The sequence below is a fragment of the Podarcis tiliguerta genome (assembly GCF_965153285.1).
Source record: "Podarcis tiliguerta genome assembly, chromosome: 1".
In the NCBI taxonomy this organism is placed as follows: domain Eukaryota; kingdom Metazoa; phylum Chordata; class Lepidosauria; order Squamata; family Lacertidae; genus Podarcis; species Podarcis tiliguerta.
In genome coordinates, this window is record NC_139534.1 from 91,973,389 (window position 1) to 91,992,163 (window position 18,775).

The 18,775-nt window shown below is 41.0% G+C and overlaps 1 protein-coding gene across 2 annotated transcripts in view; it reads left to right on the forward strand.

The window, feature by feature from the left end:
- SPTBN5 (spectrin beta, non-erythrocytic 5) overlaps window positions 1-18,775 on the forward strand; it is a 104,328-nt gene that overhangs the window by 61,372 nt on the left and 24,181 nt on the right. The window contains exons 37-51 of one of the 2 annotated variants that reach the window (XM_083449437.1): window positions 230-385; window positions 1,013-1,204; window positions 2,435-2,527; window positions 6,716-6,834; window positions 8,212-8,326; window positions 9,692-9,805; window positions 10,161-10,285; window positions 11,122-11,288; window positions 11,845-12,029; window positions 14,236-14,313; window positions 14,984-15,156; window positions 15,916-16,006; window positions 17,046-17,192; window positions 17,404-17,541; window positions 18,087-18,343. In XM_083449437.1, coding sequence (XP_083305563.1) covers window positions 230-385; window positions 1,013-1,204; window positions 2,435-2,527; window positions 6,716-6,834; window positions 8,212-8,326; window positions 9,692-9,805; window positions 10,161-10,285; window positions 11,122-11,288; window positions 11,845-12,029; window positions 14,236-14,313; window positions 14,984-15,156; window positions 15,916-16,006; window positions 17,046-17,192; window positions 17,404-17,541; window positions 18,087-18,343 — 2,150 coding nt within the window. Of the gene's footprint in view, window positions 1-229; window positions 386-1,012; window positions 1,205-2,434; window positions 2,528-6,715; window positions 6,835-8,211; window positions 8,327-9,691; window positions 9,806-10,160; window positions 10,286-11,121; window positions 11,289-11,840; window positions 12,030-14,235; window positions 14,314-14,983; window positions 15,157-15,915; window positions 16,007-17,045; window positions 17,193-17,403; window positions 17,542-18,086; window positions 18,344-18,775 lie in introns of both variants that reach the window. The other variant, XM_083449438.1, reaches the window with a different exon arrangement.

Consider the following 18,775-nt stretch of genomic DNA (forward strand, 5'->3'; position numbering starts at 1 on the left):
GGGCACAAATTACTTGCCTTGCCCCGGGTTAGGGGGCGCAAATTACTTGCCTTGCCCCGGGTGCTGACAACCCACGCTACGCCACTGGTTAGTCCTTCAGATGTGTTCTGATTGATAGGGAAACCACTGTGTTAAATTCATGTGGCTTAAGATACAAGGATGTCAGTGTTACATGGAAGGCAATAGCAATATGTGTGAAATACTAACCACACTGATTCTTTGGTGACAGGCAGAGAGCTGGATTGATGAGCGCATGCAAAAGCTGGAGGATCCATCTTTCCAAAATCTTAGCAACCTGAATGACAAAATGAAGCTTCTGCAGAAACATCAAGTATTTGAGGCTGAGATTCTGGCTCACAAGGATCTAATTTCTACTGTTAACACGGTGAGTATTGAATGGAGGTGCTGTGATCTTTAGGCCTTCTGCAACTGCCAGATCAAAAAATGGAATAGCCTTAAAATCTTTTACCGAAGAAGAAAAAGATTAAAGAGCCTTGAAATGAAAGTTATTGTTATCCCCCAATGTGTAGATCTCTTCAGGACTCTGGAGTTTGCTTGTCTCCATGTACTGAAAATGCTTGGTTACAGTCTGTATGAATAAACAGTAGTTACAGTAATTGCTGTTGAGAGAGTCCAGTTCTCTCCCTATCTGCAAAAAATAATATAAAAATAAGTACAAATTCCTGGTTCTACCTTGTCCTTGACAAGAAGCAGCAGCTATAAGGAAGCCTCTGGAAATTATTCATAAATAATAATGGCTCTCTCAACAGCAGTTTGTTTTCTTAAAAATGTGGTCACACATTTTTAACCTTATCCACTTTCACAGAGTCATAAATCTATATGGAACTGCAATAGTTGTGTCGTCCAACCTGTTTCCTGTTGCTGCAGGAAACCTGCTATTACAGGCCCACATCCCTGATAGTTTGGCCCTGTTGAGCTTTTCTTAGAAACATATGGAAATATTGTGTTTCATCTTTTTCTTCTTATTTAATTATTTCCTAATTACATGAAGCAAGGAGAAGCCTTATTGTGCCAGAATCACCCGAAATCAGGGGAAATTCGCCGTAAGACTCGTTTGCTTCAAGAACGGTGGGAGACACTGAAATGTGCTGTTGCTGCTCGTGGAAAGATGCTGGAAGACATTAGGGATTTCCTGGAATTTCTGCAGAAAGTGGACCATGCAGAGGCTTGGATCAGAGACAAGGTCAGTGAATTTTAGTGGCTAGTTGCAAACTAGTCATTATGTGACTCTTCTGTAGACTATTATTACCATTTTCATATGTTTATAGCTATAGTTTTCTGTAGTTGCAAAGTCTACAGAAGAGTCACATAGTTTTATTTATTTTTGAACATTTCTCTGCAGTGTTCCCACAACAAATGCATAAAGTATGTTTAGCATGCAGATCAAATATGCACATGCATTTTTTAAACACATTCTGGCCTGTTTCACACATAACCTAAACCATGGTTTATGTAACCTAGCTGTCCAACCCAGCAGACTAATGGTTTGTTTTCTGCCAACAAACCATGATTGAAGCCATTGTTTGTTGTTGGCTTGTTTTAACCATGGTTTGGTGTTGCATCTGATCCCAACAACCTTGCTCACAGTAGATCATCATCAAGGCATGAGTGAAGAGAAAATGGAAAACAAGCCAGACTTTGGAAGAACCAGCCATGGCTTCTTTGCTCATCCATGAAACAACTCGTGGTTTGTTAAACAGACCATGGGTTTAGTATTAGGAGTGGATATACAATGTTTTGTGACAGGGCTCTTCTCCCAGTAATTTGGCCTTTCCTGCAATATAAAATTGTGTTTGTGATATTTCAAAAGTGCAAAATGCACACATTTGAACATTCAGCATGATGGTCATCATGAAGATATGGGAAATCTCGTTAACAAATCAAAAAGTATCCGTTTTGAAGTGGTCTCCATTTTCCTTCTCTAAAGAGCTGTCATGTGAATTTTCTGATGGATATGGAGCTTTTTGCCAGCTACTTACAGGAGCATGCTGGAAATTCATTTGTGTTATGGAAAATGGCACCTCTTCCTATAAGTACAGCGCATGCATGGAAATCCTTAGGCACAAAGCTTTAATCACAGATAACTGTGACTTAGAATTCTATTGTTTTGGCTTCATAAACCCAATGCCTTTTGAGACAGTGGGGATTCAGTTGTCCTCCTTTGTATTAGCGCCTGCATCAAACATCAGGTTCTGTTAATACCTTTACCAGAGCAGAATGTAACACAGCAGACGTGATGTTACCTGATACTGTAAAAAGCATATTGCCACTCTCAGAATGGGAATGACTTATAGGGGACAGAGTGGGAAAATATCCAGGTGATAGGTGATGGATGTCATCTGTTGATACCCTGGGCCTGCATTGTGTGTGAGATATTAATGGAATGCCAATTTTACTGTTTTTCTTTTCCCAGGAAGTCATGATTAATATTGGTGATGTGGGGAATGACTATGAACACTGTCTGCAGCTGATGAAAAAGCTGAATGAGTTCCGAGGAGCATTAGGGGTAAGAGATACATTTCCAGATTCACCTTTCACAGCTGGAAAAAATCTAACTTTTCAGCGAGCTGTTCAGACCTATTTGGCTGCTGCAGGTGTGAGTTAATACACTGCTAGATTGGTCGGTGTAGCTCTTATGTCTACCTGTTTTAGGTTGAATCCACCTTATTTGCCATAAAGATCATTTGGCATACGTCACTTTCTCTTACAACATCAGTCAGCTATCCTGTAACGGGAAGCAACCTACAAAGTTATGGGCCTAGCATATGTTTGCTAAAATGTTAAACTGAATGTAAACTTTATGTGAAAAACCGACCACATATTTTCTACAAGAAAATGAAAATGTGATTCTAAGCATCCAGCCAGACACTCATGTTTAGTTGTGTGGTGGAACACTGAGCATTTGACTGGAATTTTGGCATTAAGTTGCAGTCCCATTACATTGAGCATTTGGGGCTAACAAGGAATTAAACCCTTTCCTGCTCTGCAGGAAACTGTATGACCACCAAGAGTTCAAAGTGAGATATATGCCCAAACCAGGCAAATGTGGACTTTGTTTGATACTTATGGGAAGTCCTACCATTTGTGCAGCAAAACTACTTGTTACACCAACATTATAACAGTATTTCTCACAGCAAAGGCATAAAGTATGTATGACATTACAACCATGTACCTGTATTTTTAAAAATAATCACATACATGAATCTGGGGGCCCTGGCCAGATCAGGCTTCCAAGATGCATGCAGTCTGAATGCTTACAGATGTCAGGATATCACCCACACTTCATGTTTGCCAAGAGAAACGCTGGTCATAACAAAGTTAGAGGTGTCCTGTAACTTGAAGTTCAGCCTCTGATGAGCCAAGACCATGTTATGTGTTATACACATCAGATTTAGCAGTCAAGTTAACCATGGCAAAACTCTTTCTTATTTCTAAATATTGTATACCGTTCCTTTATACATTTTATTGCTTGAACATAATATAATTAATGTAATATAATGTGGGCCTGGCAAGATCAGCTTTCAAAACAATACAAGCCATTAGGAAAATATAGTAACACTTTGAGCAAAGGCAGCATGACATGACAGCTGCTTGTGTCATCTTTCTCTGCCGTGACCTCTCAGTTTCTTCATCTCTGGTGCTGAGTCATCACGACCGAGTTGACTTATAGCTCCCCGGGGCTTTGCTAACTTTGGCACTGAACTGAGTTGAGCACTTGTGGCCAGTTGCTGTGTGGTGATAGTGGCCCGTTAGCTGCCACTTTCAGTTTTCTATGTGTGGCCATCTTTCAGTCATAAACAGAATTCACAACCGCAGTGCATGGCATCAATTTTGACAGAAACAGAAAGTTTGGAAAGAGCCTCAGTTTTCTAGCAAGCGGGGTTTGGGAACAAATGGAAGAATCTGAAGCTGGATTATGTTTGCTGGGTCTTCCCTTCTTTTCATCTTCACTTAGAGTTCTTCCTGTTCTCCAAGCATTTTTGTACTATGGGCCTCTTGCTTCCAATGGCAGAAGGAAAATCTGTATTGTGTCTATAACAACCCTTAGAAAGCTGGGATCTTTACAAACTTAAGTTTCCTTCTACAGTGCTTCCCTCTTCCCCAAAAATATTGGAGTGAAAATGCATCTGGCAGTTCTGGGCAGTATGCCAGAACTGTCCCATTTCAACTGCAGGAAATCAGCAGAGCTAGACCAGGCAAGGCTAAACATTTCTTGGTCCCTTATGCCTTCAAGAGAAACCTGTTGGCTATAGCAGAACAATAAAATCCATGACACTCCGTGATAAAATAATGCAGGGATGAGGATGGAGATCATTTTTGCTTTATGTCATAATTAGAACAAGGCTACCGAACTTTTATTCATTCATTCATTCATTCATTCATTCATTCATGGCTCACCTTTTACATGCATCTCATAGTGACTTGCCAGAGTTAAAAAGAATGTTCAATACAGTACAAGGGAAAAACAACTAAATATAACTTTTAAAACTATACAAAATTAACACTTAAGGCAAAGACCTTTTCATCCAGCTGGAAAAGCTTATCAAAACAAAAATGGCTCCCAATAGCTTCTGGATAGTACCGTAGTAGGTTCTGCATAGTAAGGTGGTTCTCAGCTTGGATTCTGTTGCTGAGGTCCACTTCACATATCAGAGTTTTTCTATATGTGCAGATGCAGAGTATTAATGGGCATATGAGACATCTTCCTGAAACACAATACAAGTGAAGACTCCAAGATCAAATGTGGCTGCCATCCCTCTACACCATCTTTCCCATCTCCCCCCCCCTCCTGCACTGTTGGCTGCTATCACCACCCATTCCAATCTCCAGCTGCTACTTGTTAGCCCTTAGCCTACAATAGATATTACTATTTTGCTCATTTTTAAAAAAATAATTTTTATTAATTTTCAACACAAGTATACAATCTTATCAAATTTTTCACAAATTTAACTCTGTTTGGACTTCCTTCAGCTTCACTGACAATCATCCATATTTACCTCTCAATTACGCATTTCTTTTGTTTTTATTGCCATTAGTCTTCCCTCCCACTATCTATTTCTTTTTAACAATATATCTCAACTTTCACAGTGCTTCTTGAAACCCCACTAGCGTTGAATAACTCCTTATTCTCTAGTTTTATCCATTCTTTCAACCAGCAAAGACCAGATGCTTCATAATATAGTTTCAAATCTGGCAGGGCGAAGCCTCCTCTTTCCTTTATATCCGTTAGTAACTTAAATTTGATTCTCGGCTTCTTGCCCTGCCAGATATACCTTGAAAACACTCTTTGCCATTCTTTGAAAATTGCTACCCCCTTTATTATGGGGATAGTCTGAAACAAAAATAACATCTTTGGAAGAACGCTCATTTTTATCGTAGAAATTCTACCCCAAAAAGATAACTTCATTCTGCCCCACACCTCCAGATCTTTTCTTATTCCATTCCAGACTGGTATATAATTGTTCTGAAACAAATCAATATTTTTAGGAGTTAACCAAATTCCTAAATATTTTACCTTTTTCACCACCTCTATCTCTGTTCTTTGTTGCATTATTTCTTATTATTTTGCTCTAAAATGTGAGCCTACCCCAGAATGAATAGTGCATAGTGGTATGTATGTATCACAGTGCATAAGGAATCAACACTTCTTTAACTGATCCCTACCCACCCCCAAGGCTCTGCTAAACCCATGATTAATGTCTCCTTGCTCCTTGTGTGAGTTTATTGTACTTACTGCAAAGCTGAAAATTTGAGTACCGCAACGGAACAGTTTGGCCTTTGAAACTATGTACTGTTCAGAGCTGGATATTGATCATGATCCAGGAAAAGGTTCGTCACAATGTAATCTGTGTTTGATGTGTTGTAAGCAAATATTTTCATTTCCAGTGTGCATTGAAACAGACAGGAGGTGGTGGTTTCTGAAGAATGTTATTCATGGAGATGATCTGATTTGTTTTTCACTGTGAAGCAATAATAGCTATGTAGAAAAGAATGGGCACTAACTAGTCCTAAAGCCCTCCTCTTGAAGTGGTTTTACAGGGCTCAAAACTACATGGCCTAATCTAAAATAGGGGGGGGGGGATATGTTGCCTGTCTGCTGTGCAATTTGAACTGAGTTGGTTTCTTCTGTGTTATGGAAGTGCTGCTAGATTCCTCCTTTGCACCTTTGGGCCAAAGAAGACATAACACCATTCACACATTTAACAACCACATACATGTTTTGTGTAGAGCAAAATGCAGGCATTGGGGGCCAATTGAGATCAGGGCCCCAATAGGAGACATCAACCCCTCGCTGTGATCCTTATCTGGATGACCATTCTCCCCCTCTTCCTGTGCTGTTTGCAATGGTCCCAATGGGAATTTCCATTACAAAAGAAATGGCAATAATGCAGGGGGCATCAAAATAGGACTATAGCAGGGCTCAAAGGGTTAAGGCCTCCCAGCCCTCTGCTGTGATCTTGATTACCAGTGCCCGCATCTGCTGTTTACGCTAAAAGAAACCAGACACCATTCATACAGTGACTAATGATGTTATGTCTAGTTTGTCCCTTTTGTCAAGGGTCACATTCATTCAGCAATGTGAACAGAACAGCAGAGGTTGTATTACTGAGATACTCTGGCAGAATTACATAACTTTTACTTAATAACTGTTTATATATAAGCTGGCTGTTTCTCTTCGGTGTTGGTCATGTAGGGAGTGACAGTGGACGATGCCCACATCAAAGCCATCAATGTCCTTGCTGTGAGGCTGGAGAGGGAGAATAAGGAAGAGATGAAAACAATATACCAGCGCCGAAAGCAGCTGAATGAGAGGTGTGTGTATGTGAATCTATAATGATGTCCACATGGGGGATGAACAGGACAATCAAAACTGAACAGCTTTAGGGCCCAAGAGGAATTGGTAGTGCCACCTGCAATGATTTAAAAAGAGACAAGACTGATCTTAACATATATGTATTTTCATCATTCCTCACTATCCTAACCATACTCTCATAGAATCATGGACAGGTGGCGTTAGAACAAATGTGATGTTCAGCTGGGCAAGTTCCTCTGTCCAAAGATTCCATTTTTTCCACAGGGATTGTATTGAGTTTTCAGCTTTTAGCAAGGGGAAAGGGGAGTGCAAGAAAATAAAGCTGTGGGGCGAACTACAAGATGTACGCCAAAGGAGAAGTCAACCATCATTCTTAAACCCAGGTTTATTCCATAGGATAAATGATCTTCAGTTGTCATCAGTGTCCACTGTCATACCTATTAACTCCCTAGTGATGAGGCTTCCTTTATGACAACATTTCCAAAGCTGTCTTTCACAGCACCATGCTATGCTTTGAGCACAACCCATAATGTCTTGCTAATTGAGCTTGGCAGCCAGTTAGCATGCTGATGCCAGTGGTGTCAGTACTAGGTCAGACTAGTCTCTAGGCCAGTACCTCCAAGCTTGGCAGAGAGATATGTGGTGAACAACAAAAGGCAACAAATTATGAGTGGAGATCAATCAGCATGATATCTTCGTAGCCGGTTACAGGTAGGTAGCCGTGTTGGTCTGCCGTAGTCAAAACAAAATAATAATAATAAAATAATGCATGCACACGAAAGCTGATACCAATAACAAACTTAGTTGGTCTCTAAGGTGCTCCTGGAAGGAATTTTTTATTTTATTTTGTTTTGTTTTATCTTCCTAGCCATGTACTGTACTTTCTCAAGCTGTTCCTAAGACAGCTCCTTTCTGAATCTGGCAGGTTTCCAGCCATGACCACAGAGCAACTTGGGATTCATGAATGCAACTTAAGTTTACCTTGCAGCTTGGAGAGACAAAAAAAATTCCCATAGAGAAGTTCTAATAGGCTATAACTTTGCAGAATAAAGCTGTTAAAATGTATTTTCTTATGGCTAAAATTAGAAACTTCTGTCTTAGAACAACTAAACTTAGGCCACCAAGCCACCCGTACCAATAAAAGTTATAATCATGACAACTTTCATTTAATTAATAACTCCACATGTATTCTTCAACTTTTCTCTTAACCACTTTTTACATATCTTCATTTCCAATTGTTTGAACATCTACCTAAGCAAAGCAGGGCAGTGGCTGAGAAGTCTCATAAGCCAAAGTGCAGGTTTTGAAAGCAGCTTCTGATTCCCATCTTTGAACAGTGTGATCTGCTCCAATAAAATGAATTTTTTGAATAATAGGTGGAACAGTTTCCATGGTGATCTCAAATCATATAGAAGGAAGTTGGAAGGAGCTCTGGAGGTCCATAGCTTGATCAGAGAAATGGACGATATCACCGAAAGAATAAGTGAAAAGGTGATTTGCTTTGTTATAAAATTTCCATTCCTATTATCCCCTTGGTGAGTTCCCTAAAGTGATTGAAATTCCAGTGACCCAAATAAACTGAGAAATGCAGGGGTAGCATTTTCTTATTGGAATACGTGGATATGTAGGAAAATACAGGTATTCTGGGAGAGTATACATGCAGAACTGCAAAAAATGCTAAAGATCTCTTTCAATAAAAAACCAGAGGCCTACCTCCTGGGAATAACAGATTTGGATATTCCACAAAAGAGGAAGGGTATCTTTTTATATGCCATGGCGGCAGCAAGAGTTTTGATCGCAGCAAAATGGAAGAGTAATGAAATCCCCTCTATTCAAGATTGGATCCAAAAGCTGACAGAATATGCTGAATTAGATGGTTTATCAGAAAAAATAAAGAATAAATCAAAACAGGAATTTGTTTCTAAATGGGAGGTTTTTAAAGAATATCTGAAAAATAAATATAGTAGTTTAAATTCTGTTGCAGCATTCGAGGAACTTCAGTAATAGTTGTAAGGTAGATATAAGAAATTAGATTTAATGAGAATAAGTTTAATTATAAAAAAAAATTGTATTGGCAATAAGTAATATGAATTTGAAGTATGGAATAGACGGGAGGTTGGGTCTTTAGTGTTAAGACCAATAGATGTTTTATTGTTTGCTAAAAATATTATGTGTCTATGGTTATTTTTGTAATTTGTGTATAATTTGGTATTTGTGTTTTTTGTTTGTTTGTTTTTCTTGTATAAATAAAAAACTTTAAATAGAAAGAAAAAAAAGAATACGTGGAAAAAGAGAGCTGCCAGGCACAGCTATTGCAGTACTTCTCTGCTTTGTGATTGGGGTTACACACAAAGTAGCAAAATAGCCTATTTTCTAGAGACATCTTGTCATAAGTTGGTTCAGTTTAAACTGAACTTGTTCTGTAAACTTTACAGTGTATATAAAATGATCCAAAATTAATATTATTGTTGTTGTTATATGTTTATTTGTACCCTGCCCTTTTCTCCGAGAGACCTCAAGGCAGGTAAAAGTGTCAACTTCTTCCTGCAATATAGCAGGCACCAATTATGGTTTATTTCCATTGTTTATGAATAACCGGCCTTTTTTACACTGGCGTCTGCAAACCATTGATGCTAGCTTTTTATGGACGCCCATGCTATGAAGTGCATATTCCATGGCGTCTTATAATGCTTTTTGTTTTACTGCTTTTTCTTTAAACCAGTTTGAGATTCTGAATGAAAATGGTCTAGAAATAAAAGAAGGAAAGAAGTTGAAGGTGCTTAAAAGAACTGAGCTGTGACCTTTTCTTTTCTTTCCTTCCCCTCCCCCACCACACAAATGTCTTGTTTCCTTAAGAGTGCACTGATACAAACACTGGACTATGGGAAAGATATGGAAAGTGTAGAAAACCTAATTCGAAAACATGAAGAAATGGAGAGGGAAACTGGTGTCATTCAATCCAAGATAGAGGTAATAAATAAATAAATAGTTAATATCCTGAAATGCAAATGGTAAATACTATATGGACACATCCATTGACATTTGTCCTGCAGACAATTTTAAGCTAATGCAGTAATCATGTTGCATCAGTTTACAATGGATCATGGTGTTGTAAAGAGGATCGGGGGGGGGGGGCTAGTTTTGCCATATTATGTTCCCAGTAGTTTACTTTGTGATCTTCCATGGATGGTTTCATTACTAAGATTATTTTTCTTGTCTTTCTTTGTGTATTATATTTTGTGAACAGAAAAGTAGGGCATAAATGTCCTAGATCAAGAGTTTTTTTAGAAGGGACCATGACACAGTGTGCTTATGCTTCTTTCAGGCTCTGGATCTAGAATCCTTTCCACTTTGCAAGAGGAATCCGTCCTCCATAACCGACAAACTGACTATGAAGCAAAAGGAAATGAAAGACAATTGGCTACGACTTCAGGGTCAGACCAAGCAAAGGTAAAAATACTTAGAACATGGCCATTGTTATCCCAAGAATGGAGAACTTCCAGTCCAGGGGCCAAATGTGGCCCTCTAGAACTTTCGGTCTGTCCCTTGGGGCTCTCCCTAGGCCATACAGTACTTCTTACCAGTTCTGAGTTGCACTCTTGAATGTTTTTTTCCTGTCTAGAATGTGACCTTGGACTTTTCATAATGTTTCTTCTTTGGTGGTGGTTTTATTTATTTATTTATTTATTTATTTATTTATTTATTATCCCATATTATACCTGAAGGTCTCAGGACTGTTCACAGAGAAGAACACAATATATAAAATTAAAATAAAAGCAATAACCCAATATAGAAACTTGCCTACTGTACAAAGGTAGAATTCTGCTCCATCCCACTGCTGGCATGTAGCCTCCACTTGGGGTGGTATCCAGGTTCCAGATTCAGGAAAAAATTGAGTACCACTCTAGCCCTGCTACCATGAGTACCATAATATGTCTACACCACAAAAGATGTTAGGGGCAGAATTTGGATGGAATGTACATGAGTTGAGTTGCATTTAGGTATGTGTAATGTGCTTTCATATTTCCTTGTTTGTGTGTGTGAATGTCGCTAAAGGAGAAAGTGTAATTTTATAGGTAACAGATATGCAAGGCTCTCCACACATGGCAAAATATATATTTTCCTTGCTGCCTTGAGTTCAGTTTGCAAGCCTTCTATTTCCACTGAACCTGGCTCTGTTCCAGCAAAGATATGCTTAGGAATTGTTTCCATGCAAGAAGTACTGCTGGAAAATGCTACGGGTAGGCCCAATCAGAACTGCTATTAGATTGTTCATTGTGTGACAGGGGTGAGAAATTGGCAGCCTCTTACCAGTTGCAGAAGTTTAATTCTGAAACGAAGGAACTCCTGGACTGGATTCAAGAGGTCAAAGGTCGAATGGAGGCTGGTGGTCTTCCTAGAAGTCTCGCTGAAGCAGAAAGTATGATCGAAGAACATCAGGAAAGAAAGGCAAGTATGAATCACATCAGCTGGCTATAGGCATCCTGATCATCGATTCCATTGCCTCATTCAGGATCAAGCTACATAGTATATTTAGCACATAGCATCTACATATTGTGCCTTTTTCTTACTCAGAAGCAAGCACAAGGAACCATTCTAAATAGGTACTGTGGGGAAGGGAGATCACTTAGATACTTATAACACAGCAGTTTGACTTCACCCTCAGAGGCACACTGTCTCTTGAGACAGATGACTGCCAGCAACAGTATTAAAACTTCTGTATTTGCTGCAAACTTTTCAACGACAACAAAAATATATTGACTTGGAGTGGGACCAACTCTATGCTCGGGCTGCTGGAGAATGGATCGTTTCTTCTCTATATTTATTAGCTCTCACAGTTTCCTGTGCAGTTTCAGTGACAACTCAAAGACTAATGACTTTCCATATAAATATTAGTATTGGAAGGTACTCTACACAGCCTATTTTTGTCCCCAATGACCTGTAATTCTGGATAGCTGTATTTCTGCATGAACATTTGACATCAATCTACCCAACATCTTTATAGGAAGAAATTGAAGCACGAGGGGAAAGGTTTGGGGCGCTCAGCAGCTACGGTCAAACCCTTGCCAACTCTGGTCATTATGCAACCCCTGAGATCCACCATTCCCTCACTGGACTTCAACAGGCCTTGACCGAAATGATCCAGATCTGGCAAGAAAAGAATCTGAAACTGCTTCAAGCCATGGATTTGCAGGTAGGTGGACAAATGGTCTGAGACAGCCAGCCAAGACCAGAGCAAGCGCTGTGAGGAAACATCTGTCAGTAACTGTTTCTGGTTGATAGATGGAGAAAGTGGTAGCCTTAGAATTATGGACTCAAAGGGGAAGAAGGAAAGAATGCACTTAAAGAACTGAAATATGTTGCTGATTTTGTCTTGGTTCAGTAAACTAAAAATGAATTAATGTCAGTTGCTTTCTTCTTTTTCTAATCTTAGTTTTCCCCATTTCCGCATGGTTGTTGTTTTAAAGTCCACATGAAAATTCATATACATTTTTGTTTACGCTTCAGTCTAGCGGCAGCTAGACTGGTGACTGGGAGTGGCCGCCGGGACCACATAACACCGGTCCTGAGAGATCTGCATTGGCTCCCAGTAAGTTTCCGAGCACAATTCAAAGTGTTGGTGCTGACTTTTAAAGCCCTAAACGGCCTCAGTATACCTGAAGGAGCGTCTCCACCCCCATTGTTCAACTGAGATCCAGCACTGAGGGCCTTCTGGCGGTTCCCTCATTGCGAGAAGTAAGGTTACAGGGAACCAGACAGAGGGCCTTCTCGGTAGTGGAACGCCCTCCCTTCAAATGTGAAGGAAATAAGCAGCTATCTTCTTTTTAAAAGACATCTGAAGGCAGCCCTGTTTAGGGAAGTTTTTAATATTTAATGCTGCATTGTTTTTAACACTTGATTGGAAGCCACCCAGAGTGGCTGGGGAAACTCAGCCAGATGGGCGGCGTAATAATAATAATAATAATAATAATAATAATAATAATAATAATGTACACATTTTTGAATGCCTTTCCTCTCAAATATAATTCACTTTTGCATACAATTTTCAGCAATGTGCACACTTTCTCCAAATGTATACATGTGCACATGTTGTTGTTGTTGGAGAATGGTATTGCAAAATCCAGAAAAGTGCAAAATTGTGTTTTGATTCGTTTATTATCCAAAGTGCAAGCAAATTAAGTAGGTTTGCATTAAAATGTGAATGAGTACAGTTCTCCCACATCCCTACACTAAACTTATATTCAGCTCAAACTGAAACCATCAGTTAACTTTGATATATCCTCCTATTTCAATTTTGGGCAGTGTGTGTCTGTGTGTTTCCCTAAAATGCATAAAACAAATATATTTTGCCAGGCTATATTTATATTTTGATATGGCTTGATTTATAAATGAGAATAGCTGGAACTCATCTTGGTCTAATAGTCGTGTTTATTCCCTTTCACATGGAAGCTATTTTCTCAAAGGCCTGGAAACGATGCCTTATGAGGAACGGCTAAGGGAGCTGGGCATGTTTAGCCTGGAGAAGAGGAGGTTAAAGGGTGATATGATAGCCATGTTCAAATATATAAAAGCATGTCACATAGAGGGGGGAGAAAGGTTGTTTTCTGCTGCTCCAGAGAAGCGGACACGGAGCAATGGATCCAAACTACAAGAAAGAAGATTCCACCTAAACATTAGGAAGAACTTCCTGACAGTAAGAGCTGTTCGACAGTGGAATTTGCTGCCAAGGAGTGTGGTGGAGTCTCCTTCTTTGGAGGTCTTTAAGCAGAGGCTTGACAACCATATGTCAGGAGTGCTCTGATGGTGTTTCCTGCTTGGCAGGGGGTTGGACTCGATGGCCCTTGTGGTCTCTTCCAACTCTATGATTCTATGATTCTCTGTTCATAGATATGTAGAAAAAGGCTTCTGTTTCTCATTGAGGAGACTATGGCACAAAGCATCCATTGAGGAGCACTCTTTCATTCATTAGTGGTTTACTTAGATAATTGACAGAGCACTTGAATTGCATGTAGAAAGTCCCTGGCATCTCCAGCTAAATGATAAGGTATCAGGAGATGTGAAAGACCTCTTCCTAAGATCCTGGAGAGCAGCTGCCAGTCAGAGTAGACATTACTGGATTCAGCAGATGTATCCTCTGGCACAAGACTACTTCCTAATTCCTGGTGCAAGGGGTGGGATGGAAATCCAGTCACCACTGGATATAGTAATGACTCTGAATCCTAGAACTGTCTGCTGTGCTGCTTTTTAATATTAGCAATGACTTGGATGCTTATAAGTAATGTTAGATCTTCCACCGGTACCTATCCTAAGCATATTTTCTTACAAGTAAGCCTCATTGTATTTTGTGCTGACTTGATTTTATTGGGAAAGAGCTCACCATCTCTCTCTCTCCCACTCAGACATTCTTAGGTTGTGTGGAGCAGAATGAAAGCTGGCTTAGCAGCAAAGAGGCCTTCTTAGCAAACAAAGACTTGGGGGTAAGAAAAATGATCTGTATGTTTTCTATTTTCAACTAGAGGGAGAAGACGTTGGCACAGAGTAGAAAGTGTAAAAACCCTCCTTTAAATAAAATCACCTTTAGGAAATCTTACTTTTAGCTTTCTTTGCCAGAAGGCACACGGGATTCCTCACCTTTTGTCTCCTGCTACCATTGGCTTTATTTAATAGTTTCCTATTCCTCACTCTCTCCTCTCTAACACCATCCTCCAGTCTGCCTTTTCTTTCTAACGCACATGTATTAGGACAGCCTCTGAAAACACTGATGAATTTCAAAGCCACATAGTCAACCAGAGCTTTTGATGATACCCCCATATTCTGTGCTCTTGCATTCAACAAGCAAAACTATCCTGACCCGCTGGAAAGTTTAGATCGATGGACATTTGAATCCTGAAATAAAAGCATCCCCCAGTTTAGACAGTGGACCCTAAGCTCAGTGGAAGAACAATTGCTTTGAATGCAGAAGGTGCCAAGTTCCACCCTGGGTATATCCAGTTAAATCGACTGACACTGACTAGATGAAGTGAGGTGAACCCTTGGTCCTCCAGAAGTTGCTGAACTACAACTCCTGTCAACTTCACCAAGCATGTCCAATGGCTGGACTGATACAAGGTTGTTTCCTATGTTGCCAATTTTTGCCATCCTCTTCAGGATTCGGTATCCAGCGTGGAGAGCCTGCATCAAAAACACATGCAGTTTGAAAAGGCCCTGGAAACCCAGCTGGAGAAGATTGACATGATGGCCTCATGTGCCCAGCAACTGAGGGACAGCCAGCATTATGACTCCGAGAACATCATGAACAAGTGCCAAGCAGTTCTCAGGAGGTAACCTTTTCCTCCCATGGTGTCTATAAAATCTCTCCTAGCAAGAGTAGAGAATCTCCGGCTCAGGGGAACCACTGTGGCCCTCCAGCCTTCTCTCTCTGGCCCCAGACTGCACTCACCAGCCCCTTTGAGTGCTTCTGCTCAGTGGGAGTGTGGCCTTGAATTGTGCTGATGCTTCTTGCCTGCCAGGATGGGTGATGGAAAGATGTGTGTGTTGGGGTATTTTCTGACTTTTGAGTGGAAAGTGTGTTACATCTGTTGCTCTGCTCATGTTTGCCTCTCGTGCCCCCTGCTATTTGCACGCGTCCCCGGAAGGTTCCCCATGGGGGAATATGGCTGTTTGTCTGAAAAAGGCTGTACGCCCCAAACAGAGACCCATCTTTTAAACAATTCCTTGATTACCTACCACTCATCCTATGGTATTCCAGTTCTTCAGAAGTTCTTTCAGATAAAAGTGCACTTACTCAGCTACCAGCGCCCCACTTTGGGAAATGTACATAATATTTACAGATGTTCATAGCGCTAGGAATATCTGGGAATATGTGCTTCAGATTTGCTCATTTTTGGATGCTGCTCTGTTAGTGACCTTCCTGCCTCCTTGCCAGCCCTGCTCAGTTCTGTGGTTCTTGGATTCTAGTGAGATTATCTGTCCCAAAAGTTAAGCATATATTTTGAACTCGTTTTGGAAGTAGATCGTGAGAAGGTTCAGTTAACCACCCGTGCCATCTTATCACCAACAATGTTTCTTCTTCTTCTTAGAAAGGAGAGGCTTCTGGAAGTTGCTTTAGCTCGCAGGCGTGTGCTGGAGCAGTCGTGGCTACTACAAAAATTTCTACGGGATTCCTTTGAGGTATAATCTATTTTATTTGCCGAGACTAACTTAAGCCATGATGTGAGATCCAATTAGCATTGTTTGATATGAAGTAATATGTGTGGAAGCTGGGAGAAAGAAAATGGAGCGAGTCATGGAACACCTTGGAGTGAGAATGGCACCTCATGGGCTCTGCAAACATGAACTGTATTTCTAAAGCCTTTCTACAGGTGTGGGTGATACTCTGTGAAGTGTAGATAGCAAGTGAGATAATTCACCCCTTATGGAAACATACAAATGTATTGCATACAAATGATGCCAGGATCAATCCCTTGCATCTCCAGAGGGTTTGATCTTGGAGAGACCACGGTCTGAAACTCCAGAGAACCACTACCAGAATGAATGCCTGAATGGAGATCTGTCCATGAGAGATGGGGCTTTGTTACTGATTGGGAACCTGCTTGTGTGGACAGAGCCCTTTCTCTGACAGTTGTACGTGTGGGAGCTCCTTCCAGGCATTCGGTGTATATGTAGACGGAGAAGGCCATCAACCATTTCCACACATTAATAGAGCCTGCCATCAACCATTTCCACACATTAATTAGTTACAATACCTGAGGAAAGCAGATAGAGGAATAGTTCTGAAAAAACTCTGGGGGATCTCTTAACGGTATGTCATCCTGGGTATTAATGCTGGAGTGTGACCTACAACATTTTCTTTGTGAGTCTCCTTTTCCTAAGGGTGCTTCCAGGCAACTTGTTATTGAGCAGTCACTCTGATTGGTTTGCAAGGAAGCCAGATGACGTTGTGTCCAAAGCCAGTGTCATCCCACATCTTCCACTCTACTGCATTCTCCCATCACTTTCCTTATCACAAAAAAATCTGCTGTTTGGGGGAAGCTCAATCGTTATGCAAGAGCTCCAAATCAGCTTCTGCTGAATTTGCTGGTCTGTGACTGAGCCCCACCCAGTAAATACCATCAGCCTGGAAGTGCCCAAAGTGGGAAGCCTGATGGAGGAAGAAAAGACACTGCCATCCTTGTTTGCTTGTTCACTTCCTTGTTGTTTCTCCCCCAAGGTGGCTGCCTGGATGAATGAAAAAAACAGCATTGCTCTGGATGAGAGCTGGAGAGACCCAAGCAACCTTCAAGCCAAACTGCAAAAGCAGCAGACTTTCCAGGCGGAGATTGTGGCCAACAGAAGCCATCTAGATAGTATCAAAGCTGTAAGTGTGAAGAGGGTCTGCCAGAGAAGTCTGGTTCACCAAAGGAATGTTTGGCCATCAGAAATAAAATTACTTGAGCTTAATTATGAGTCCCAAGGAAAATGAGATTGCTTGAAACTGTTGATACTTAAGGATGTAGTTCAGAAAGATGTTGCCCAATTCAGAAAGACGAGCCAACAAGAGAAAAGACTTTGATTTTCTTTGTTTGCAGGAAGGAGAGAAAATGATCCAGGAGGGTCATTGTGCCTCTGATGCCATCCAGTCCAGGCTGCAGGAAATAGATGAGCTTTGGGATGAGCTGCTGCAAAACTGCCATGAAAAGAGAAGGAAGATGCAGGATGCCTACAAGGTGAAGCAAAACACTGGGGGGCAGGGGGAAGTGACAATAGAGGAAGGGTGGTGTAGCTGTGGACTTCCAGATATTCCTGGACTACAACCCTCGACATCTCTGACCCTTGGCCATGCTGACAAGGTTGATGGGAGGTGCAGTTCATTGCCACCTGGAGGACCACACATTCCTCACCTTTGCTTGATTGACAGGTTGCCAGTTTAAAAGTCAAGGTTAGCCAAAGGAAGGATTTGCCACCAGCGGTATAAATAATGTGAACATAATTATGAATCAAAAGGAAGATAGGGTCACTTGAAGGTGCTGATATTGAATAATTTGGTTCAGAAAGGTGTTCTCAGGTTCAGAAGGATGAGCCATCAGAAGACGGCTTTGATCTTCTTTATTCGCCAGGAGGAGAGGCGAAAGAATTACTTAACAAATGTGTGGTGTCTATGCTTGCACTCATAAAAGGGCTCTGGCGAATCCTCATTTGGTCTCTCTCTCTCTCCCCCCCCCCCACGCTTCTAAATGTCTGTTTACATCTGGGTTCTTTCCTCTGGATTCAGGCCTTACGTTTCCTACGCACTGTGGATGATGTGGAGAAATGGCTGGAAGATCTAGAAAGCGAGATGAAAGCCCCAGAAGGCAGCAACAATTTACTGGTTCTGAATGATCTCCTAAAGAAGCAGGAGGAACTGGAAGAAAGCTTTGTCAGCTATAGAGACCAGGTGCAAGGCCTTATCAATGCAGTGCAAGAATTTCAACAAGAGAAGCATTTTCTGGCAGATGAGATAGAAGAGAGGGTTGACCATGTGGTGCACAGGTGCTTGAATAGTTTTTCCTTTTTCCTTTCCTTCTCTCTGTGTTGTTTCTCCTTTCTATTGTCACTTTTTCCTGTTGTCACCCTCCGCTTTCCATCTTTTTATTATTATTGCATTCCTCGTCTTGGCACTCGTCTTGGTTTATTATCCCATAATCTTCCTTGTACGTCTCCTTCTGGCAACTCCTGCAGCCAAGTTGGTGCCAAACGTATTGCTCAGCTTTCCTTTGGACCACATCAGCAAAGCTGGGGGGCGGGTGGTCTTGTCACCTGGGCAGCCCAGGACCTCCATACACACTGCCCAGTCTTGTCCCCCAGGGAGGTCACTTCAGTGCTGCTAACACAGTGGCTTGGCTTCACCCCTGGAGGCACACTCCATTGTCTCTTGAGATAGACGGATACCAACAACCTTCCTTAATACTGAAGTGGAGGCTT